Source organism: Daktulosphaira vitifoliae, unplaced genomic scaffold (genome assembly GCF_025091365.1).
Source record: "Daktulosphaira vitifoliae isolate Bord-2020 unplaced genomic scaffold, ASM2509136v1 Scaffold_3, whole genome shotgun sequence".
Taxonomy (NCBI): domain Eukaryota; kingdom Metazoa; phylum Arthropoda; class Insecta; order Hemiptera; family Phylloxeridae; genus Daktulosphaira; species Daktulosphaira vitifoliae.
The window spans coordinates 24,323,780-24,349,427 of record NW_026099574.1 but is presented as its reverse complement, the minus strand read 5'-3'; the positions used below and the strand labels follow the sequence as shown (position 1 = coordinate 24,349,427).

Below are 25,648 nucleotides of genomic sequence, written 5' to 3'. Positions count from 1 at the left end.
AAAAAATAAAAAAAAAAATAAAAAAACACATCATAGTAAAATTAATACCTTCTCAGCTTCGCATCGAAGCTAAAAAACACAACATAGTAAAATTAATACCTTCTCAGCTTCGCATCGAAACTAAAATTAATTCATCCAATCCTATGTATTTGACTCAACTCAGGAGCATATTGAGAAATTCATATTAGAGGACACAAATAAAATATTTCTTAAAAAATCTCTATATTCCTTCTATCAATTCTTTTTTAGTTAATTTTTATTAAAAAAAAAGTCAACAAACATATTTATATTAACATTGCACGGTCATTGACAGGGTGCAAATGCCCCCATGTCCCCTCTAAATACTCCAATATACACAAAAATTTGTACCCCCATGTAAGATATCCTATTTTAACTATAGAAGTACCTCCAGAAATATTTGTATAATTATGTATGACTATAAAAAACTAAACTAGGATAAAATGTTCATTCAGCACCTTATAATATATAAATAGTAATAGTAAGTATAACTTCGATATTATTTGTGACAAACGATGTTTTTGATATATGGGTTGATATTGGAGATGTATGGGTACTTTTTAAAAAATTAAAATAATTGGACTTTATGCAGTCTTAATTTTATAATGGATAAAAATAGTATGAGTAAAAGATAATTTTGTATTGATTAACTAAAGATTAAATCTTGATTTTACATAAGTTAGTATATTGACGTGCGACAGAAAAGAATGTATTCCGGAGGAGTAAAGTCAAACAGAAATAAAAAAATTTATCGGCCTAATAGAATGAATAGGAAAGAGAACAAAAGTCAATACCAGCGTAGTACTGTTGATCTTAGAGGAGCCAATTACAAAATAGGATTTAAAGTCGAGTATATTTTTTATTTAACATGTAAAGTTTTTTTAAGAATTTAAAAGAGCTAAGCTCCTAACATAAGCCAATACTATCCAATTTCAATTTTTGTTTTACAAAAAAAATGAATGAATATCATCATGAATTCATTATTTTTAGTAAATATGAATATGAATGCATTCCTTTTGAAAAAAAATAATGTTGTATGTGAATGCATTTGATTATGTGCTCGATAAATGCTTAGGTAAAATTTGAACAAAATATTTGGAATGCCTAACTTAAGTTCTGCCTTTCATTAAAATATTTATATAAAAGAAATTTCAATCATCATAATTTTTAGGAAGTTTGACTCCTTTGGATTGAGTATGTGGAGAATCAGTCTGGTCAACCAAAGGCTTTTATATCTATTTATATTATAGGTAAAATATGATTTAAAATAATACATGGTTTAATAAATATAGAATAATTTACAGGTTCAATTTTTATCAGAATGGAAGAACTAAAGAAAAAAATGATATTTGATTACTTTTTTTTGTTCAATAATTTTCTAAAAATTCCATTTTTAATCAAAAGTTAGTTCGTCCATGAATTTTGTGGATAAAAGAATTCGCATCTTCCGTGCTTTCACCATAAACACTCCCTTATTTATTTAGGTTTAAATAATCTTAATTTAAAATCATAAATCATATAATATTAAACGTAACAATTTTGTCATATTTATACACAGTTGCATGATTTAACAAGAATGAATAAGAACAGCTGTTGTTATCAATTTTTTATAATCTTTGACAACACCAATTGATTAAGATATGCTAATTTAGTCTTAAGATATTGACTTTCTTTAAAATCGTAGGGAAGTCTATACTTTCTTGAATGAGTTATTGAAAAATTTTTATCATAACTACAGTGATAAATATTATTAACAAATTAATTAATAATTATATGTCGTATACTAGAATGTGAAGTCACATCCTAGTTTAATTCAAGTTTTATCTTGCACAGATGATGAAATTTGAAAGTTAAAGATTACAAGTTTTGAAGATAAATAAAAGTTCTTGTTGGTAAGTATCATTGGTTGTTTATTATCAGATAATCTATATTGATAAAATCATACATTTTTTAATTAATTATAGTTCTAATATCAATTGATGTCATTACTTATAAATACAAATTAAGGCTCAAAATTCTATATTGATTTGTAATATTTTATATACTTATTATATAACACAGCTTTTGAGAAAAATGATTGAAGAGCCAAAAGAAATAGAAGATCAAGAAATCATAGTAAATGAGATTGATGGTCTTCCTAGTTTACATGATAACCAAAAAGATCTACAAAAAGCACTAGCCTCTGAGCAATCATCATTGGAAGATTTGAATGATGAAGATTTACCGACTTCTTTAATTATTACTAATGTTGATCCAGCAATTTTTAAAGATGATGATCTAAAAGTTGTATTTTGTTATTAATTGTTTTTGTAATTTTTTTTATTTTTATAATATTTGTAGAAAGAAATAGAAATGATGTTTAGTAAATTTGGAGAAATTCTTTCTGTTCAATATTTTCGAAGTTTTAAACGTATTAGAGTTAATTACAGTACTTCATTGTCTGCAGCTAATGCTAGAATTCAAATGCATCAAATACGTTTCTATGACACAGTAATTAATTGTTACTTTGCACAGGTATATTTATGTAATATTCAATTAAATTTAAATCTTATATTTGAGTAGTGTTTTTTTAGTAGAAAAATAATGAAATTTTTTATAATTATTAAACTTCTAGCCTGTAACACCAATGGATGCTGCTGATCAACATTTACAATTGCCAGCTCCAGTAAAACAATTTTTGATTTCACCTCCTGCATCTCCACCTGAAGGATGGGTACCAAGGGCTGAAGGAGAACCACTTATTAATTATGATTTAATTGCAGCAATTGCTAGTCTTACTCCTGGTAAATAAATATTTTTTAATTATTAGTAAAACTAAAAAGTTCAACTCTTGAATGAAATTTAAAATGTTGTATTAGATGTCATTATTGTTATCATATTAAAAATGGATTGACTTAGTTTATTTTTAAGTGCATAAATTACTAAGTTTTAAAGAAAATTGTAATATTAAAGCAGTCTTTTAAATATTTATTTAATAAATCCTATTTCAAATCTTTTAGCGAATATTATCTTTTTTAATGATGTAAGATAATTTTAACACTTATAAAGTGATCCTTTACTGATTATTATCACTGAAAATATTGTGGATATCACATTAGAGAGGCAAAAGGGCAGTTTGTAAAAATTTATATATATATATATACACACACACAACTTGTATAAAATTTTACTTGAATTTAGTATAAATACAAATTATTACACTATGTAACTCTTATGTAGGTCAAAACTTTAAGACTGTTTATTTCAAAATGATACTGTCTTCTTGTACTGATTGTGATATTATCTGTAATATTAATTATTTTAGTTGTATATGCAGAGTGTCCAACGAGGTATTGACAAATCCATATACTCTTATGGTAATATGTCAAAACCTCATGGGATACTATATATATAAATGTGTGTGTGTATGTATATAATCATTTTGTCTAATATTAATATTAATAATAATTAGTAATATAAATTGGCAATTCTCTTGCAGTTGAAAACTTGAAAATCGACATTAGGGGTGCCAATGAATATACGGATAATACAAGATTTGTATTCAAAAGAGTGCAAATTCAATCAATATAATTATTATATTAATTAAAATATTTTTAATTGCTAGCAAATTATAATTATCAATATCATTTAAATAAACAATAACAAAAAAACTAATAACATATTTATATTTATTATATTTTCAAAGGTGTGCTATATCATGTAAATTTGTTGTTACTTGAATTCAGAATTTTTTTTTTTTTTTTTTTTAAGTTATATCATTAGTTAATTCATACTTTTTTTATTTCTAGGACAACCTCATGAGATTCATGCACCTACTGATACACTACCAGGGATTGTTTTGCATGTTGCTGAAGGCTATGGAAATAAAAATACAGTCACGATTCCTCACACGAGGTTACCAGATAAATAAAATTATACTTTTTTGTTTTACTGAATTTAAGCACTTAAAAGCATGTTTTTTAATTTAATGATCAATTATTTCATAGTTAATAGTAAATATTTGTTTATATACTATTTTTGAAAGTATAAGTAGTTAATTAGTTGATAATAATTAAACATTTTATTTAAACTGATTACATGTTGATATTTTCTCTCATTCTAGTTACTTACCTCCTTAAGACTGTCTTTTAAAACTTTACCAAGAAATGTATAACTATAATACATCTTATTTTTTAACTGTTATTTAGTTATCTTGTACATAATTTTAAGCTAACATTTTTTTTTTCATTTTTAGTACCTATTAATGTTGAAATTATTTTTTACATTTATTTATAGTTTATCAAAAAGAAATCTTATTGTCTTTTCAAAAATTCTTGTAATTTAAATTTTATTTTATTAAATATATAATATGTATCTTGAAAATATTTTTGTTTTGTAAATGTGTCCAAAAAAATTGATTAAGATTACTACTATTTGAAAAAACAATTGTTGTATGTACCTGTATCTGTAAATCAATCAAAGTATACATATATAGATTGATCATAATATTTTATTATAATTATCTACAACTTATATGCTTACTTTCTTGTACATAAAAATATATAATTACATACAAAATACTTTGACAAGATTATTCCTAAAGTAATTAAAAATATATATATAATTAACACTGAAAACAAACATTAACAGTTATGTAAATTTACACAAAAGTCTAATGTAGTATCACAGAAAGTATGGTACCATATTAAGTAAAGAATGACAATTATGCTATGTACACAAAATTATTTATATCATCTTCATCTCGTTTCATATATTTATGCTCAATTAACCATTCAATTTGTTCTTTTATCATTTTTTTGCTAGGTAAAAACATGTTCTTCAATATGTCTACTAATTCAGTTTGAAGTTTCCAATTTGATATTTGTTTACGCATTTTTAGAATCTTAATTATTGCTTCCTATTTAATAATTATGAAATAATTTAGTGACCATAATTAACTTTTACCTAAATACATGAATAATATATTTTTTTTTTTACATACTTGAACTCTTAATATCCTAAGCTGAACAATACATTCATTATCTTCTTCCTTGCTACGCTCAGTTGATAGTTGTAATCTACCAATCAAATTAATTTTCCCTCTTTTTTGAAGTTTACCATTCTTTCTACAAATAACATTTTTTAGATGAATTTGATGATTATAGAATTTTATTTACAATTTTTTTATCTCTTATTTTTACTTACACAATTGAAAATTGTTCATTTATCCAAAAAGTTGTATTTTCATTGAACTCTTTAGGAGATGGTACTTCAGGTGACACTAATACAACCTGCTTTTTTAACTTAGGAAAAGCAACTAAAGACTGTAATATAGAGTGTAATGTTGAGTTCAATAATATCTATTACAGACAATGATTTAACCAAAATAATATAATAATAATATTAACCCATAATGTTCTCCGAAGTTCTGGATCAGGTAATTCTGTAGCAAGCCTAAGATTTTCATAAGAAATTTTGTCTTTTGGTCTTTGATTCCAAGCAAATAATACAGCCATTTGAAATGTTGTGACATCAACATCAAAACGTCCAATTTCGTTAGTAAATGTTATCTATACATGATTAACAAAAAATATTTTAAGCAAGATTTATAATTTGACAAAAAATTAGTAAATCTCACTGTTCCGTTAGACATATGATGGTACCATTGAAGTTTACGTCCACTGTGTTTTTTTCTATAAAAATCTTCTACTTCAGGTATATAATCTTCTAACTCCATTGGAAGAGAAACTGTTACTCTTTCACTTCCTCGAGACCATGCTCCAGCATTTAATATTTTTATATTAATTGAATCTGAAATTTTCAACAAAATTTCTCACAACTATATTTTATTCAGTCAAAATTCTATCTAAATTGAAATAATTTTCAAAAACCTAAGTTGAATTAAATTTCAATTTTAATCTATTTATTACTGTATTGTTAGTTTTAAAAGGAAGTTTTATAAATACAACAAAGTTCTAAATATTAATACGTAATTTTAAATTAATTTATATTTCAAAACTTTTAATTTCATTCTTTATCAGTTGAAATCCAGGTGAGAATAATGTACTAAGTTACAATTTACAAATTTTTTTGTAATAAAGATGGCTATGTAAGTGCTTTTATTAATTGAATGATCAACAGATAATTATTTAACATAATTATTATGAGTGATAGGATCATTCTGGAATTTTTTCTACCTCAAAAATATATTAAGATTTTTTAGTAAAACAATATTCTGTGACAAAAAAAATAATTTTACTTAACATATTATACCCAGGCTTCAATTATTATTCATAAATTTATCTACTGAAATTCTGAATTTCATTTTTATTATTTAAAGTAATATATCTATCCATAATGTATTTAAGTCAATCTACTAGAGTACAACTTTTATTAAACAATAATTATGACACTCAAAATAAATAAACATTTCAAAAACTTTAAAAATTATTTTTAGAAGTCTGAAATTCAGTAGTATGATTAAAATAATTATTGACTATAAGTAGTGGCAACAATATTAAATTTTATATGTATTGCATAAAAAAAAACCATTTCTAAAAAAAATTCTTAAGTAAATTTATTAAGCAAATTAAATAAAAGTTTTAAATAATCATATAAAGTAATTCATATTACCAGCAATACTTCCTTTAAGATTCCTATAAGTTTCTTTAAACTGTTGATTTAAATCTTCACTGACTTTTATATCTTGGAACATTCTTGCTAACTTATTAACATAATCTGCTGGCATTCCAACTTCTCTTAACCTAAAATTGATTAATAATATTTTATTTAATACAAAAAGAAAATTTTTTATAAGGTTAAAAATCAGGATTTGTAATACTGTATATTACATAAATACATATAAACACTAATGACAAAAATGAAAAAAGTCTACAAATTACAAATTCAATTCTAATTTTTATAATCAGTAAAAATTAGTTATTAATATTAAATAAGATTTAATAAAAGTTATAAAGTATTAAAAGAATATAATGTTTATGATAAGTTTTATAAAAACTAATCTTAGTAAATTAATATTAGAGGAAGATCGAAAATTTCAAAATTATTACATTTGTACACTGAACGTTTAAATGGATCATACATAATTTACTGCCATAAGCAGTACACATTAGGAGAAACTGACTACTTATTTTACACAGAAATTTTTTAAACACAGAGTAATTATTTAATTATACTCACACAGTATCTTTAAAAATATAAAACGTAACATAATTTTTTCTTTACGGAAGACAATACTAACCCACATTCTATAATTTTCAAAAAAAATTGTTTATATCCCTTCTCTTTTCTCTCTTAAAATTTTATCAACTTTTGTTTATTAAATGAAAACATATACAGGGTGTTCAGTAAGTCAGGAAACGGGTTTCTATTGTTCTCATTGTTTGTAACAATGAGAACAATAGAAACCCGTTTCCTGACTTACTGAACACCCTGTATATGTTTAACTAACTTATAAACTAAAAAATGATTTAAGAAAATGACTGGTCGATAACAACTTTTGGACCAGTGCTTTAGAAGATATTCACAATTTTGCACCTAAACAGGAGAAGAAGAGCAGTTGAGAAATAACTAATGATAAAAATATTATGGTTCTTTTACATATTTAGTCTTATGAAAAAATTATGTAATAAGAAAATAACTGATTAATAACAACTTTTAGTCTAACACTTTGGAAGTTATTCGCAAATTAAATTATAGATTGTAGGTGAATCAAGGATGTTGCTATTTTTATAATTTGTTATTTATTTACTGCTCTCCTCTTCCTGTTTAGGTGCAAAATTGCAAAATCTTTTGAAGCACTGGTCCAAAATTTGTTATTGACCAGATATTTTCTTAATTAGATCATTTTCACAATTTATTTTTATATAAATAAGAATTGTTTTATGTTATATTTAGTATATTTAACAATAATTTATGCTTATTCGTATTACATATTTTTGGTTCTTTATTTTTCATTGTTTGATTATGATTTGACAAGTTTTTTCATTTAACATTATAATTATATTACTCATGTTTTTTCTGCTCTAATTAATATTTAAAAAAATAACGCCTTTATACTAATTCTTTGCTATATTTTCAAAATTTAAATAGTAGACAACTATACCATTCAACCATATTTTCTTCTTTTTCTGAATCAGCTGAGGTATCTAATATTAACCTTCGAGTTAAATGTGCTTTGTGAAATCGCATGAAAACATCTTTATTTTGAACATACTTTAACACTAGTAACTATAACAACAAATTAAATAAATCAATTTTTTATACTTATTTTTCTTCAAAACAAAACATACCACATCTTTTAATTTAGTTTCAATTTCATCAGCTGTTAATCTTTTGCTTAGAGGCGTTTTTCTTAACAACATATCACAATAATTTGCTAACAACTCAGGACACTTTGATTCAGGCTGACATTTAACAGTTGAATTCTAAATTTAATACAAGCCAAGTTTGCATATGAGTACAATAAAATAATAGCATTTAAAAATATAATATTAATATTAACTTACCTGTTTTGTTGGGAGTTCTAAACGAAATACTGTGGTATCATTAACCACTTGTTTGTAAGCTTTATCTCTTGCAGTTAGAAATCTTGGATCATCATTAAAAGCTTCTTGTACTAAATTACTAAATTTATGAAAAAGTGAAAGAAGTTGTTCTACATATTTTTCAGAATCCTAAAATTATATTTATACAAATTTATATATGAATAATTCAAAATTATTAAAAGAGTAATGTTAATATTTCACTATGAATTACTTGGGTAATTATGTCAGCTGATGACATCATATCTGCAAGACCAGCACTAACAATATAATCTTCTAAGTCTTTTAACATTTTTAAAATACCATCAGGTACACGATCCATAAGTTTAAATAACAGTTGTAATTCTAAAAAAAAAAAATTTTTTTAAAAAGTACATTTTATTTCATAAATTATAATTAATACTTTCTGTATCATTGCTCTTAATCATATCAGTGCATTCTGCTAAAATAGTATGGCGAAAATTTGAAACCAAAACAACAACACAACAATCAGTTAACTAAAAATAAAAAATCTTTCATATTTTGTTTTCGAAATATATAAAAATCACAATATTTGTTGTGATTAAAATTAAATTATATCTCATTACTACTAATTTGTAGTACAAACATTATTTAAAAAAATGTTTTCTAAAAAATATAAAAACAAACCATTTGAACAGATCCACTACTGGGTTCCAAATATTTTTGAGCCCGTAATTCTTCTTCACGAAGTTTAATATCAGCATATTTCATGTAATTTTGAACACCATTAATTTCTAAATATTCTGGAGCTTTAGCTTTATAAAATGATTCAGTTGTTTCAATGTAAGCTCTTTCAAAATATTCTCGATATATATACAGCTTATCATCAGGATTTGAACAAAGATTAACTAAAAGTATAAAATAAAATTAGATTCACATTTTTACATAAAAAAGATGGTAAATAAAACTAAAATTTAGGATTGTTAAAAAATATACAAAGTCATTTATCAATGACCACTAAATTAATGAAAAAATAATAATTTTAACAATTTTTTTATTAGTTTTTTAGTTATTTAATATTCTTAAATTATCAGTCAAGTAGTATTTTTTATGTTCACCTTATAAGGATATCAACTTTTATTTTTAAAATGGTAACATATATATATATATATTAATTAGCTTATTTATCTAATTAAGAAAATGACAACTTTTGGGCCATTATTTCAGAAGTTTTCAATAATTTAAAATAATGACTGGAGGTGTAGAGTGGATTAATGCTATTTTTACTACTAGACATTTCTTGGCCTCACTCCTTTTCTTGCTTATGTATAAAAATATTCTACCAAAAGTTGTTATCAACCAGTCATTTTTTAAATTAGATCATTACCTAATATGTAAGCTAATTAATTATCTATTTTCCCATTTGTAAAATTAAAGTTGACATCCTTATAAGGTAAATGAGATGTACATAAAAATACTTCATGATTAATGTTGAGAAAAATATGTAACTAAAAGACACCGATAAAAATTTGTTATTAGAATTAATTTTAAATAAATTAAGTGGTCAAAAATAAAAGAATCAAACTGTACACATACCATATGATTCGCGTACACCTATAACTAATTGAGAGTCAAAAGCTTCACCATTCCTTTCTAAATAAACAAGTTTCATTGCTGAATCTTGAAGTCTTTGTTTTATGTCATTAAATATACTTTGATTCCAGCTATCTAACATAAGCTAAAAAAATAATTCAAATCTATTTTAAATTCCATAGCAATAAAATAATGAAATTATAAATATAAAATATATAAATATTATTTCTAATTTTATTACATAATTATGAAATATAAAATATTTTTTGTAGACATTTTTTCTATTTTATTATTACTTCTATATAGTACATTAAAATACAATTGATTTTTTGTCTTTTAAATAATGTTCAAATTTTATTAAAATAATTTTCAGAATAGTTACAGAATAATGTGTCAATATTGTATCTTTTATGAGACACAGTGTGTTATAAATTATTTTACTATATATTCTATAGCTACAGAAGGGCTACATTTAGTAACACACCATTATGTAATTATAACATGGTATTGACAAAAGTAAATAAAATAAAAATTTAAAATGTTGGAACTATGCTTAAGTGTATCTAGAAAATGGACTTGCTACCAAATTTAACTAGATAAAAATATCTCATTTACATTTTTTTTTGAAAATTACATACAATAATCAGATATTATACAATTGTTAATTGGGAACTAAAATGAACGCTTAATAACAAAAATGCTACTTAAAAAATTATTCACATGCTAATGGTAAAAATTTTAATACCACAGTCATTTAAAAAAAAAGAAAGAAGTTACAAGGTATTACCACAAAGATAATTTAAATTCTAGGTTGTAATTTTGTAAGATAAAATAAAAAATCATAATTTTTAAAATTTTAACTACATAATAAATAGAGCATGTTAGTAAATAAAAATAAATGATCAATTTTTACTAAAAAATTATAAATTTAATTTGTTTTATTTTAAAACAACAATACACATATAAAATAATGATATAATATCTTATTCAATTAAGTGTTACTCTAAAAAAACATAAATAATATGTTTACATTAATAACGTAAATTTAGAAACCAGTTTTAACTAAATTTAAATTATTTAAGTTTTTATAAATGTTTTACCTTTCTCACAACAGAGTCCTTATCAGTATTAGGTTTTTTGCTACCAGTAGAAGGCTTTCCAGTTAGTGCATTTTCCAATTGTCTAAATGGTGTTGGAAGATAATTACATTGTGTAAAAAACTTTCTCCATTCTAAAATATATGCTTTAAGTAAAGCTTGGTCTTCTTGATGTGCCATCACCCGCTACAAGTGTATATTTTTAATTCGAAATACTTTTTTACATCAAATATAAATAAATTAATGAATAAACTTAAATATATACCTGCTGAGCTTTTTTTATAAATTCCATTATATCAGTTTTCAAAGCTTGTCTCATTTTTATTGGACCTTGTTCATCCCATAAGCATACAAGATGAACAGCATAAAACAAATCTTGCCATTCATTTTGAGTAACAGGTTCTTGTTGTAAGAGTTTTAAAACAACTGGTCGCATTTCAGGCCATTTTTCTTCAAATCGTACCAAACATTTATCCTATTAAAACATACACGTATACACATATACAAGAATATAATAGAATACCATTTATTTTAATTTAATTTGTTTTGATATTCAGGTAGAATTGAATAGTTATTTCTAACAAGGAAAAAAATAAGTCACTTCATAGGTTTTAACTAATAGAAAAAGTACAAATTAAAATTGAATTTTTTTTAGTTTACATCAAGTATATCCATTATATTTTGAACTCTATATTAAGTCTAATATAAAATTAAAGTAAATAATATAAAAAATTTAATCAGATACCTATTGAGAAACTGCTAATAATACTGTTTATTGTAAATTAAAATATTTCATTTTTTTTTTTCAGAGACATTATTACAGAAGAAATTATTTAACAAATACGTTTTACTTATTTTTAAGTAACTTATAAAATTATTTACCTTTAATATTTGGGACATGACTTATTTTTATTGGTAATCTTGTTTTTGAAAATTAAAGGTTGATTGTAAATAATTTTACAATCGAATAAATATAAATAGTTTAAATAATAATTTACAAAATAAATAATAACAGACTTTTTGTTCAAAATCATTAGATTACAAATTTTAAGATTCACATAATCAAAATTTCACAGTTAACACCTTTTAAAGTGGTGTAGATAATGCTGTTGGTAAGAAAATAAATATCAGTCTTATAATCATAATCTGGTCTCTTAGTAACTTCACTAGCGCTCCAAATAAACATAAATTGAACTTATTATATTAAATATTTTAAATACATAGATATTATTTAATAATTAAGCCATTAACAACAATTAAATAAAATAATTTAAATTATTAAAAAGTTTTAAGAGGAGTAATTTTTTTATAACTTGTGACAGAATTCCATTTAGCAATACACGCCGGATTTAAGAAAGGTATAACACTACCGAGAATTATTCGAAATAAAATAGACGGAAATTTACATATAAGTTACAGGTTAATCTTTTAAACCAAATTTCTCAGAAATTTTGTTTATGCCATCTAATAATAAATTCAGAGATTCGAACCTGTTGGCAAACAGTAGTAAGTTAAAATAATATTTGAAATTGTTCAAAATATTACCAAAAAAACAGATACGACATAGTATAAAAAGTTACCAATAGAGCGCGGTATGTCTTTCAAATAATCAGTCTTTATACTACAAACAGATTTACCACATTAGATATAGTTATGTATTAATGGTAAGTGGTAAATGGTATGTTAAGGAATAGCTGTCACAAGGTTTCTAATCTCTTATCTTACAATCATATTGTAGGCAGCTGGATATAATTGTATGTTATTTCTCTAAAAGTTTTATTATTAAAGTAATTGTTTTCTATTTTATTTCTTAAAAAATTTAAACATAAAAATTTATTATTTATAGAATAAGTTAATAAATCTAAGTCTTAAATAGTAGTTTGATATTTAATTAAATAAATCTAAGTTCCTGTGTTAAATAATTATATAAGTATTTATCTTATCTTTTTTTTTACACTGCGAAGTCAGATTTTACTTTGAAGTAAGTTTTCATTTAAAATGGTTTTGTNAAGTCAGATTTTACTTTGAAGTAAGTTTTCATTTAAAATGGTTTTGTTTTGTTTTGTTTTTTTTTATTTGTTAATCATACATGTGGTTAATTAAACAATTTATTAAATTAGTATTTTTGCTTTTTTTACTATTATCTCAGTATGTGTAGTATATAATCAAAACTAGAATCTAGTGAGATAAAAGTAAACAAATGGGGTAATTGTAAATATATTTTAAAAATAAATTACATAAGTATTTAATTTTAAAATATAGTTATAAACATAACTATAAAATTGAGAATTTGAACTGTCTTATTTAAAGTAAAATCTACTGAATATTCTAGAAAGAATAATGAATTACCAATTTCCTCATTCATTTATGTTTTCTTCACCTAACCCCTCTACAAGTTTTAATGCTTATTTATATAATAGGATATCAAATTTAATGATAATATATATTTTATTAAAATCATCTTTCTAGCACAATCTAGCTTAAACTAGGAGATTTATCCTGAGAGATTTTTTGTTTCTGAATCTAATTATATATTTTGTGATAAAAAAAAAATCATTGGTTATTTTTTTATTTTTAAATTATATTTCTATGAATAGTTTGTCACACTTGTAAGGAAATATAATCTTTGGTCTTTTCTAGTTTTCATACATCATAAATTAACTAATATATTTAATTAGTTAAGTTTTGATAAATAATGGCAAGAAAACGCCGCAGTACTGCAGAAATTAATACCGCTGAGAATGCATCAGTTCCAAAACGACGTTTTACAAGGTTTGTTGTTTATTTTGTTGAAAATAGTAGGTAATTCTTATGGCAATTATATGCCTTTAAATTAAATTAAACTGAATTTTTGTATACATTTGATAATTAATCTAACATAATTAGGTTAATTCTATATATGAAATTTTATATCATTATCAAAATTAGTATTTGTGATCTATAAAAAATATATTTAATAAATGAACAGTTTTTACTTCTGATATTCAAAAAAATGCTTTCAGTTTAAAGTTTGTATATTAATGTTGACTTACAATAATTTTATATAAATATGATTATATTTTTTTAATGATAACAATTGCTAATTTTAATAAAAAGATAATCAATAAGTTGTCCTACAATACTTAAAAAAATATTGACAATATTTAATAAAAAAAAAAAAAAAAAAAAAANAAAAAAAAAAAAAAAAAAAAAAAAAAGTTTTTACTATTCTGTTTTACAGTCAAATTATATATTATGTTAATTAAAATAATTTATTTAGATAATTTTTATTACAGTACACAAAGAACACCTAGCAGACTAGAAGAAATGATGGTGGCTTTTAATCATAAAAAATGTTTAAGTTGGTTTCATAAATATACTAATGATTCAAATGATACCTTAGGTAAATTAAAAAGGAAATTTAATGTTTTAAATTCAATAATTTTTTTTTTATTTGCTTAGGTCCTGAAGGAATGGAAAAATTTTGCTTGGATATTGGAGTTGACCCAGAAGATCTAGTAATGCTTGTATTAGCTTGGAAAATGAATGCAAAATCAATGGGATATTTTTCAAGTTCTGAATGGTTAAAAGGGTTTACAGAATTACAGTATGTTGACCCTTAACTTTTTTATAATGTAAACTACATTATTTAATTTATATAATTAATTTTAGATGTGATTCTATAAAAAAGTTACAAAGTAAATTAGATTCTTTAAGACTTTGCTTTAATGATCCAATGATGTTCAAAAGTATTTATAGATATGCTTATGATTTTGCTAGAGTAAGTTAATATGTTACAATTATTCTTTTTTTTTTTTTATCTAAGTAAAAAAATGAAATTAAGTTTATTTGAGAGTCTATTTTCAATATTAAATACAAAAAATAAACTTGATGAAATAAATAAATTGTATATATTAAATAAAACTTAATATGCTATTAATCTAATAAAATACGTATTTAGACATTCTAGTGGGAATAAAAATATGTTTTTCTTAATTTTATCATATGTATTATTTTTGTTGACTAATCAATCAATTTGTTAGCCACGTTTATTTTGGTGAGATTTGTTTCCTTTGAACGCCTCCCTATAAATACAGCCATGAATTTGGTTGTCATAATATTTCAAATGTGTACTATGTAAAATAGCAGATCACTAAAAATACATAATTATTCTATTAGAAAGTATCACACTTTTAGTGTGGTACTCGCACATAGTGATAAAAATAATTTACTGCAGAGAATATACTCATAATACCACATGAGTTAGTTAAATATTTTATAGATTTCATTACTTAATAATTATGATCAAATGTTGTATGTTTCTTAAAATTACTTGTAAACATTTAACTAGTGCTGTAGATTGATACATCTGAACGATAATAATAGATCTAATAGATATTAAATTAGCCAATTTGATGGTATATTTTTTAAGTTTTTATTTTTCATGGAATACTTTATTATTAATTAACAATAAATTATTGTCATTTCTCTTATTAAATAATTAGGATAAAGATCAAAGAAGTATGGACATAGAAACTGCAAAATTGATGCTAAATTTATTACTTGGCAAACAATGGAAACTTTACTCGTTATTCGCTAAGTTTATAGATCAATCCAAGTATAGAGTTATCAACAAAGATCAATGGTGCAATATTCTAGAATTTTCTAGGTCAATTAGTACAGATTTATCCAATTATGATATAGATGGAGCTTGTAAGTAAACAACTTTCTCTAATTTTTTTTTTTATCAGCATTAAATTAATATTCAACTTATTTATGTAGGGCCTGTAATGTTAGATGAATTTGTAGACTGGTTAAAAAATAATGACAGCTGAAAAAAAATATCTTACATGACACAAACCAGAGATACTTGGTACTGGACCGATGTTACAAATATCTAATTAAATCTATTTAATAAAGTTGATCTCTATAATGCTTTTTATTTTCTCATGGAGATTTTTTTTTTTCAATTCATAGTACACAATAATAAAATTGCTTTAAAAAATATATAACACTAAAATTGTATTTATTTTTTATATATATTTATGAATAATTTATTAAATTCATCATATAATTCAAATAGTATTTCTCTGTCTGTATACATTATTAAAGCCTAAAATTAAATGTGAAATATATTTTAGTATGTATTATAATAAAGTTCAAAATTGTGATCTTAATATAATCACATAATATACCATATTCTAATGTACATAAACTATAAATAGATATTAGTATTAATAAATTTCACAAATTGAATTTTATAATAAATTTCATAATGCTTATTAAAGTATTTAAATGTACAGGTTTTATATTTTCAAAGTGTATTTATTATAATTATACCGAATGAATTTTCAATGTAAAATGTTAATTTAAATTGCAAATATATAATGCTTATCTAATTTAAGCAAATGTAAAATTTACAACTTTAATAACTTGTACAACAAATTTACCTAAACATTAATAAATTATCTATTTTACAGATATTTTTTCTAATAAATATATTGTCTAATAAAAATAAATTAAATAAATTCATCTGAATGTAAGTTACATTATTAATAAATTCTTGAAATATAAAGTGTTGATTATTTTATGACACATGACTTTAAATTAGCAATACGTTTTTGAATATCCTGTAACTAGTAATATACAAAGAAAGAATTTATAAAAATACTTTTTTAATGTATAAATTTATGTGTTTAACTTTCAATAAACATACCATTTGTGTTTCAATTTCAACCTTAGACATCAAAACTCTATCCTTATTGTCATTTTGGCTGTCATATCCAATCATATTTGTATTTATATTAGTCAACAATTGATATATATTAGACATTTCCAAATCGAAATCAAATCTGAATTTTAAATTGTATTTAATTGTAAAAAACAATAACAATTAAATAAAATTTTTTTTTTCATTTATGGATTTAACAATATTTTTAATTATTTAACACTTACTTTTTAGGAAATGTTATTGGTGTATTAGTATTTTTCAAAGTCTCATTTATTTCCTAAAAAATAAAGATTTTTGTCAACTCTATAACTCTACATCAAGTATAGCATTATTGATTTAATAGATAATTTTTTTCATAAAAAAATTTATTTCTTAACAAGAAAATTTTTAACAAATCAAATTGTTATTACAATAACCTTCGCTCTTAATGCATTGCAACAGTCCAAAAATTTTTTGCATATCATTAAAAATAAAAAAAGGTTCATATTGGAAAAAAAAAATATTCAAACAAACCAAAAGGGATATTTTTATACAAATTATAATATAGTACCTTCTTAAAATAAAAAAAGTGTGATTATTATTTAAAAAATAAGTTGCATATTATAAAATGATATTAAAATTATTAAATCTTATATACTATAATTAATTACTTTGTTGTACATTTTTCTGGATATTGTCTTAAGATTCTTTTTATCAAGTCCAAATGGTGCTTCAAGTCCGGTATCTATAAAATATAACTTTATCTAGGTGAGGTAACATCCCCTTAAAGTGTTAACTTATTGGTTAACATTGCCTGAAACATTTGCTTCAGGCAGCTAATTTCTAGGGACACCAAAATTAATTCATCTTACTCCACAAATTAAATGTTACAATAAATTATTATTCTATGAATATTCGATTAATATACAAATTTTAATTATATAAATTCTAACTTTTTATTTCTTGAATCTACTGATAATCAAAAATAAATTGAATATTTTTAGGGAAACTAATAGCATGTACTATTTACGCTTATATAATTTTAATTTTATTGAAAAAGTGGTTATTTTTTTATGTTGAACAAAAATGTAATAAATCAAATAATTATTCAAAAATGAATAACTTCATTATTAATAATGAAATATTTAAAAATAAGCCTCTATAGCATGATACTTTTGAAATGCTGTGCATAATTTTTAAATTTATTTTACTTATCCTAAATATTTAGTTAAATATACATTTTTCAAAATTTAAGTTCTTGTAAAATAAAACAATTATTTGCAATCAACACAAGTACAAATTATTTCGGATGCCTTCTAAAAATTTTAGGACGGTGTAACTACATGACTGTTGGTGCCCCTAATTTTTTTTATGATCACCCTTTAAATAATATTGATGAGCAAAAAAAAATTTTATTAATCTTATAGTATGAATTGTTTGATTATAAAATTATATTCAAATCGAAGTTATTAATTATTTTCATCGAGGTTGTAAATTATATACATTTATTAATTTTGTTTGGCTCTCTGTCTTACTAGGTTCTAAGTTTATGCAACTTTGTTGAAGGATTACATAGTTACATATTTCTCGTTTTAATAGGAGATAAATTTGCCTAATCCCTATAACTATAATCTTGGTAAGAGCACATTACTAGTTTTCAAGATAATTAATAAATAATTAAACTGCCTGATGGTGTGTTCGGATTAAATTAACACAATTTATAGATGCATATAATTCAGAGCTTTGACAATTAACTTTAATGTAAAATTTTATAAAAACTTCTCATTTATGTTGTTAATAATAATATTTCTAATGACCAACTACCACATTAGCGATAAATAAAAATTTAATCGAGCGTACAATATATGTTGACAATATTTTTAGGTTTTAATCACTAATATTAAGATTCAAGCCATTAAATTTTTAGAGGAATATTTTCTCTTAAGCTATCCATTTAATACGACCCTGAAAGTACTCCGGGTCGTCTATACTATCATCGGTTGGGTTTGGTTGGTTGGGTTGGGATGATGTATCAAAAGATACATCATCTATACTAGTGGCCTACGGTAAATTTCATTAAAGGGATGCCGCGATACACAATTTCATAATCTTTTTTCTTGCTCACCACTTAAAAAAATATTTCTTGCTACAAATTAAGTAAGAACATTAGTTGATAATAATATTCTGGTTTCCGACAGAATATATCTACAACCCAAGGTTAAACTATTATTAGTCCTATTTTCTTAATAAATTATTGAAATGTTTACTAAATAAGCACTACAAAAATGTATTTTTTGTGTAACTACATTAAAAAATGTGGTTTATATCTGCATTACGGCTGTGACGTTATAGCTGAGGCATTTTGGGCATTTACCTAGTATAAATGTTTAATACAAATCAGGATTGATCAAGCTAAAACCACACTAGGCTGAGCCATACCGGATCATATAATGTAATCTATGATACAGTAAAAATCCAAATTTTAGTTGTGAAAATAAATAACGTCCCTGTGTCAGGGCATAATTTTTTAATTTATTTTGCAAATTTAACATACGAATGAAATTTCCTAATTCAAAATTAAAGTATAGTACCTCTGAAATAGGCGTGTCATAATGCCCTGTGCCTACCTTAAATACTTTACTATTCAGTACTTAAAATTATACTTACAGTTTTGATATTTTGAATCACTTTCTATTAATTGTAATTGTCTTGCTTTATATCTCCAGCCTTTCAATAATTCTTTGTTTCTTAAAAATATATTCAAAATGAATATTAATTAAGTATCTTACTCTTGTTTCTAATAATTTAAATTAATTAATTTTATAATAAAAAAAAATATTTGAATAAATCCCAACCTTTTGTATAACACTTTTGTTTTTGCTTTTAAAGCAAAAATTTTTAATATTTTGAAAATATAATTAATTTATGCAAGAAGATTAATAACACTAACTATTGAGACGATAATATAGTAATTCCCATTACAAAAGGTCTAAAGTCACAAAAACTAAATATTAAATGACAAAAAAATACTGTTTATCTAAACCACAGAGACTTTTGTCGCGTTTTTGTGTTTTTAACACAATTTTCATTCAAGGGAAGTAAGGCATTTATGTAACGTACTAATGTAAACTTGTTCATTTTGTTTTACTAGACAAAAATTCGTTCAAATTTTCGGAAATTAACTTAAACGTTTGTCATTTATTTTTAATTAAAAGTTTCTATAGTCTACTATTTCAGTTTTAAATAATAAAAAAAACACATGATAGTAAAATTAACATTTTCTCAGCTTTATATCGAAGCTAATAAATACATTGATTAAAAAAAAAATTATTTCTTAACTAGGTAGTGATAATTTTTTAATTTAATAAGATAATAACGTTCTTAATAATATCGTTAACATCACAGCCGCTAAAAATGTATAACACATTTTATTTTATAAAATGTTTTAATTGCATAAATATTATAGTTTTATCATCAATTTTAAATAAAAAGTTCGATATAATAAACTTGAACTAATTTATCAGTAAAATGAATATTTATTTATTAATAATGTACTCAAGATAACAAAAATATATTTTTTAAATGCATAAAGTAACCCTTATTATTACTAATAATGTTTAGACTTCAATGGGTCTTATGCGGTTATAAAAGGTTTATTTTTTAGACTATAGTAATGTAGTACATTATATGTATACATTAATTTGTATTTAATGTATACATGAGATTGGGTCGTTTCTACAGTTCACAGGATCCAGGGCAAAACTCTTTTAGCATGTTCTATAAAAAAAACATTATGCTTTCCGCACGAAGACAATTACATTCTCGTAAGTCAGTAAAATGTCCTATTTCAAAATATTAACAAACGCATTTTTACCTATTACTTTTATCAGTACCTCATCTAACCTATTTATAATTTGTTAAGTACACTATATTATAGTGTATTAAACAAATTATACATGAAATTAAGTATTTCATATTTGATTTTATTTTATTAATAATATGACATTGTCAATAAAAACTCAAACTGTATTTGTAAATATATATATATATATTTATGATCAGTTGCGGCACGTGGCTTGGATGATGGGACGATCGTAATCCCTGTTAAAATTAATTAAAAGAAGAAAATTAATTGTATATTCTTAATTTTATATTTTTATTAAAAATGCTAATTTTTAAATAGTAAAATAGTTACAATATATTTGTCCTGTGCGAACGTAAGAGTTGTTTCTCTCAGTATATGCGGTACGCATACACACACGAGCAATTTGGACGACTGGCAGTATCGTCAATACTGTAAAATATTAGTATACTACTAAATTGGGTAATTTATTTTTAGAATTAACTGCTTGTCGTTATCGGTTGTTATAATAGTATGATCGTTATTATTATTTTTTTTTTTCGAATTTTTACTGCAATCTTTAAAATAATAATATGAGTTTTGTGTTTTGTGTTTTACTTTATTATATTTAATTTGACAATTTTTTATACTTACGACTAGCGGTATTAAATTTAAAGTTGATTTCATATCACCAACACCCACGAACCGCCATTGTAAATCATTATATTTAAAGAAAATTTAAAACTTAGTCAAGAACTATTGTTAACTAGGTTTTTGTACAATTTTCCTATGTTTTTTCTTAATTATTAAAAAAAAATATTTAACCAATGAATGCTGGCAATCTTCATCAATAGAAAAAATTTGGCACTCACTTATTTACGGTTGGAAACAAATATGTTTAACATAACTTGATATCAATATATTTTTTTCTTCCAGTCATAAAAAATGTTTTTATTTAATAATAAAGAAGGCCCTCACATATAATATCTAGTTGCTTCAGTGATAAGTGATATTAATTTTTGCATACTAAAATTTTCCTTTTTTTTTTTAGGGATAATTAACTCTAATAATTTTTTATATTTTGGTAGATTAATATGAATATTAAAGGTAATACGATATGGTAATATTATTTTATAAAAATGTTCACAAAATTTCTAATATACATTTTTAAGTACATTATTGATATATTACTTGAAAGATTGGAGACATCTTTCTTGTTTCTCTAGCAAAGTTTTGCGTTTATCTTTATAGAGTCTTTCAAGTTCCTTCAGTCTCACATCTCTATCAGTAACTAATCGATCACTGCTCCTATAATTTTAAAATTATAGCAATTATATTCATTTGGGTAAATTATAAAACAACATAAACCGCACATTCAATTAAAAACTTAAGGGTATTAAAATTATTTAAGCCGAGGTGACATGCAATTTATACTATAATTTCATAATACAATTGTATTATGTAATATTTTTAAATTACTATATCAGTTTTATCATAAATTAATATCATAACAAAATCAAAATTAGTAATCGGTTTATTAGACTGAAATAAATTTAACTGAAACATCGCAAATAACACTTTTTAAACATTTTGTAGACCTTAAAATAACTGGGAGTACTAAGCATTCCTTGATACCAAAGTAAAACAACTATAAAATTGTTTTAAATGTTAATAACTCAAATAAAGTTTTATGAAAAATACACAATTATTACACATGATCTAATGATTCCATAACACATTGACTACATAGCAAAATTAACTTTATTTTTTAATTTATTTGAAAAAAAAATGTCTATAAAATTGTTTCAAAAATATATCAATTAAATGTTTAAGTGTGTATTCGAGTTAAAAGTCTAATTACATATTGAAGAATTTGATAATTTGTGAAAAACAGTATAAGTGTTGTAAAACTTGGTAAAAATTATGGGAAATAACTACTAAAACATATGAACAGCTGTAGAATATTTTTAAAATACTGTTAAAAACTCTTTCAAAAATGTAGAATGCTTATAAAAATCTAAACAAATCATATTTTTAAAAGAATGCCCAGGTTTAACATTTAGGACAGACTCGATTATAATTATTAAAATTTGGATCTAAAAGACTGGATCTAACTTAGTTTTAACTGAAGTTAAAACTAAAAATAACATTTTAACGCTGGTATCATTATTTTTTATCTCTAATCATTTACTGAACGTACTTTTACCTAAGTATTAAAATGTTAATAACTACTAAAATATTGGTCCAAAAGTTGTTATCGATAAGTCATTTTCTTAATTAGATAATTATTATTATTTATTAGATCAATTAGTTCTTATAGGTAATAGCTTTAGTTTATTATTTAGCAAATTATTTGTGTAAATAGTATTTGAAAATATAAATTTGGGTACAAGGGATGAACATAAAGAGTATTTCATGATTGATAAATTGAGAAAAACATGTAGCTAAAAGACACTAATAGAAAAATTATTTAAATTTTTTTATTAAATAACTCTATATACATATTTTGGAATATTCCGAAAAAATTGTCTAGATGCAGTTTTGTACAGTTTTAAGAAGGAGATTAAATCAATCCAGCATATTTAATACAATTATCTCACCAATTAGTCAAAAATATCATTGGCCAACTGTATCTCTCCATCAACCGAGCTTTATTGAAAATGCCACCTTGTATCTATTGAAAATTAAAAATTTTAATTAAAAAACATTGTTTATAGAACAATTAAAGATAAATGACCTACTTTTTTATTTTGTTTTTTAAACATATAAGGAGCTGATGTTGAAATATCCTTTATTTTAATATTTTCTTCTAGATTATTATTGAATGCACAATATGATTGATTGGTTTCGTTGAACCATTGTTCTTGTAAGTATTTAATTAAATATTTGGAACCTTTTTTTAATATATCTCTACTTGGATATTCTATAGGATTTCCACTAACATTTAATTCTTTGAGTTTACTTATAGATCCTAAAAAATGTATTTATACTATTACATGACCATTTTATTATAAATGTTATTATTTTTTTTTAATGTACTCCTGGATAAAATATCTTCACTTAATGAGTAGTAACCATTGGTCTTCATGATATATGAAATTACGTGAGCAAGTCTCATTAAATTTCATGTTCCGAATTTTTAGTTAACCTGCCACTGATTTTATAATAATACACACAAAAAAACTAAGTAGTACTTTGCAAAATATAGTAATCAGAATCATGCTAAATTTAACGAGTGTTTGAACCATTCCTTAGTATACCGGTTTTGCAACTAAAAGTTTATCTAAATATTGAAATAAAAACTGAAAAGAAACCTTAAATATTTTACATAAAAATATAACTCAACTAACTCCTATTTTATAACTTTTTACCGATAAGATAGAACACTTTACATCTATAATTTAAAAAAATGTATTATATTTAACAGGATTTAACTTTTTAATTTTTTAAGGGAACATTATAAATAAATTTCGACTAGGCATGAATAAAAAAAAATTATAATTAAAATGGACGAAATGTCCGCTTTAATGACTGATTATTAGACGTAATGATAATGTTTCACTTTTTTACTTCCTAAAATTCCTAAAATGAAGTTAATTCTTGTAAAATTTAAAAATTCTCTCTGAAAAAGTTGATAAAAGTGACTTACATACTCTTTACACATTATAAAATATCATTAATACTTCTTGATTAATTCCTCAGTACTTAATTTACGCGAATCATAATCTTTCATAATTTATGATTCGTAACATCACGTCGATACTTTAAAATTCTCTATTGTATTTCACGTTTTTTAAACTATTTTAATTAATGTGTACTATAATCATCAGAATTGTAAATTATATACATTTATAAATTTTGTTTAGGTCACTTTGTCTTACTAGGTTCTAATTTTATGCAACTTTGTTGAAGGATTACATAGTAACACAGAAATATTTTTCGTTTTAAGAGGGATAAACTTCCCTAATCCCTATAACTATAATCTTGGCAAAACATATTACTAGTTTTCAAGTTAATTAATAAACATTTGTACTGCCTGATGGTGTGTTCGGATTAAATTAACAAAATTTATAAATTCACATAATTCAGAATTTTGAAAATTTAGTACCTTTCCAAAACTAATAATATGCCAAAATTAAAATCTATATTAAGAGCTTATTCACCAAAATCTATATATTATTACTGACAGGGTATATTGTTTTCAGGTTATTGATATATATAAGTGTATCGGGACTAAACTCATAAATGCACGATGGCCTGTAGTAAGGTAACTCTCTAAGACGCCTTGGGTCGTGGGTTCTAATCCTCCCTTTCCATTCCACTTTTTTTACACGATTTCCGGTTCACTTTCTATAATCAATTGTCAGTTCCTAGCGGCTGTCTTATTACAAAACTTTTAAATTATAATATAGATTGAAAATTTGTTCAATAATTAGTTCTGGTATTAATGTCCTCAATTATAGCATAAATTAATAAAAAACTTTCTTACCAAGCGTGTTAGGCAACTCTTTTAAATTGTTTTTACCCAACAACAACACTTGCAAACTTTGATGTTGCTCAATGCTTCTGGGTATTTTACGTATTTTGTTACATCTTAAATCTAACCATATAAGATTTGGGAAATTGATAAATAATTCATCAGGTATTACCTTGATATTATTGTTGTTCAAATATAAAAACTGAAAATAAAATCAATTAATTTAAAGAAGAAATTAAATGTTTTAAAATATAGAGGTGTTCCTCCCTGATATATTATTCAAAAATATTTTAAGTATTACAAACTATAATGTGTTAAAATTATTATTTTATACCAATAATTTTTTTTTTTACTTACTTCAACGTTTTCATTGATATTGAAAAGTAAAGATTGTGACAAAAATGTGATATTTTTACTTTTCATATCCAC

General features: G+C 23.3%; 5 protein-coding genes across 11 annotated transcripts in view; 2 read left to right on the top strand and 3 right to left on the bottom strand.

Annotated features, from left to right (window-relative positions):
• LOC126902090 (uncharacterized) overlaps positions 1–1,574 on the bottom strand; it is a 5,642-nt gene extending 4,068 nt beyond the window's left edge. Inside the window, exon 1 of the mRNA XM_050679113.1 lies at positions 1,376–1,574. The gene's annotated coding sequence lies outside the window, so the exon portion shown is untranslated. The remainder of the gene's footprint in view (positions 1–1,375) is intronic.
• A 93-nt stretch (positions 1,575–1,667) lies between these two features.
• LOC126900183 (protein sarah) lies at positions 1,668–4,246 on the top strand. Its single transcript, XM_050675690.1, has 5 exons — positions 1,668–1,910; positions 2,080–2,301; positions 2,359–2,532; positions 2,633–2,801; positions 3,807–4,246. The coding sequence occupies exons 2-5, from the start codon at positions 2,092–2,094 to the stop codon at positions 3,926–3,928; spliced, it is 675 nt and encodes a 224-aa protein (XP_050531647.1). The 5' UTR covers positions 1,668–1,910; positions 2,080–2,091; the 3' UTR covers positions 3,929–4,246.
• A 243-nt stretch (positions 4,247–4,489) lies between these two features.
• On the bottom strand, positions 4,490–12,480 carry LOC126900179 (cullin-5). The gene is made up of 16 exons (XM_050675666.1): positions 12,095–12,480; positions 11,478–11,687; positions 11,216–11,398; positions 10,119–10,260; positions 9,210–9,430; positions 8,965–9,058; positions 8,776–8,906; positions 8,526–8,693; positions 8,310–8,444; positions 8,123–8,247; positions 6,631–6,761; positions 5,636–5,808; positions 5,406–5,567; positions 5,203–5,321; positions 5,000–5,123; positions 4,490–4,915 (listed from the first exon to the last, which is right to left on the bottom strand). The coding sequence occupies exons 1-16, from the start codon at positions 12,110–12,112 to the stop codon at positions 4,721–4,723; spliced, it is 2,331 nt and encodes a 776-aa protein (XP_050531623.1). The 5' UTR covers positions 12,113–12,480; the 3' UTR covers positions 4,490–4,720.
• Positions 12,481–12,982: 502 nt separating this feature from the next.
• On the top strand, positions 12,983–16,394 carry LOC126900181 (DCN1-like protein 4). 7 transcript variants are annotated; one of them, XM_050675688.1, is made up of 7 exons: positions 12,983–13,193; positions 13,891–13,984; positions 14,472–14,594; positions 14,654–14,798; positions 14,864–14,972; positions 15,697–15,904; positions 15,974–16,394. In XM_050675688.1, exons 2-7 carry the CDS (start codon positions 13,954–13,956, stop codon positions 16,024–16,026), a joined length of 669 nt encoding a protein of 222 aa, XP_050531645.1. In that variant the 5' UTR covers positions 12,983–13,193; positions 13,891–13,953; the 3' UTR covers positions 16,027–16,394. The 7 variants fall into 7 exon arrangements, with proteins under 7 accessions (XP_050531645.1, XP_050531643.1, XP_050531641.1 ...); XM_050675686.1 differs by having other exon boundaries at positions 13,853–13,984; positions 15,974–16,393; XM_050675684.1 differs by having other exon boundaries at positions 12,985–13,193; positions 14,488–14,594; positions 15,974–16,390.
• A 270-nt stretch (positions 16,395–16,664) lies between these two features.
• LOC126900184 (uncharacterized) lies at positions 16,665–25,648 on the bottom strand (the record flags this gene model as incomplete). The annotated part of the gene is made up of 10 exons (XM_050675691.1): positions 16,665–16,827; positions 16,908–17,043; positions 17,147–17,199; positions 17,573–17,646; positions 19,569–19,648; positions 21,934–22,050; positions 23,343–23,416; positions 23,484–23,713; positions 25,232–25,421; positions 25,577–25,648. Coding segments are annotated over 10 exons (1,080 nt in total), but the record flags the coding sequence as incomplete, so codon positions are not given.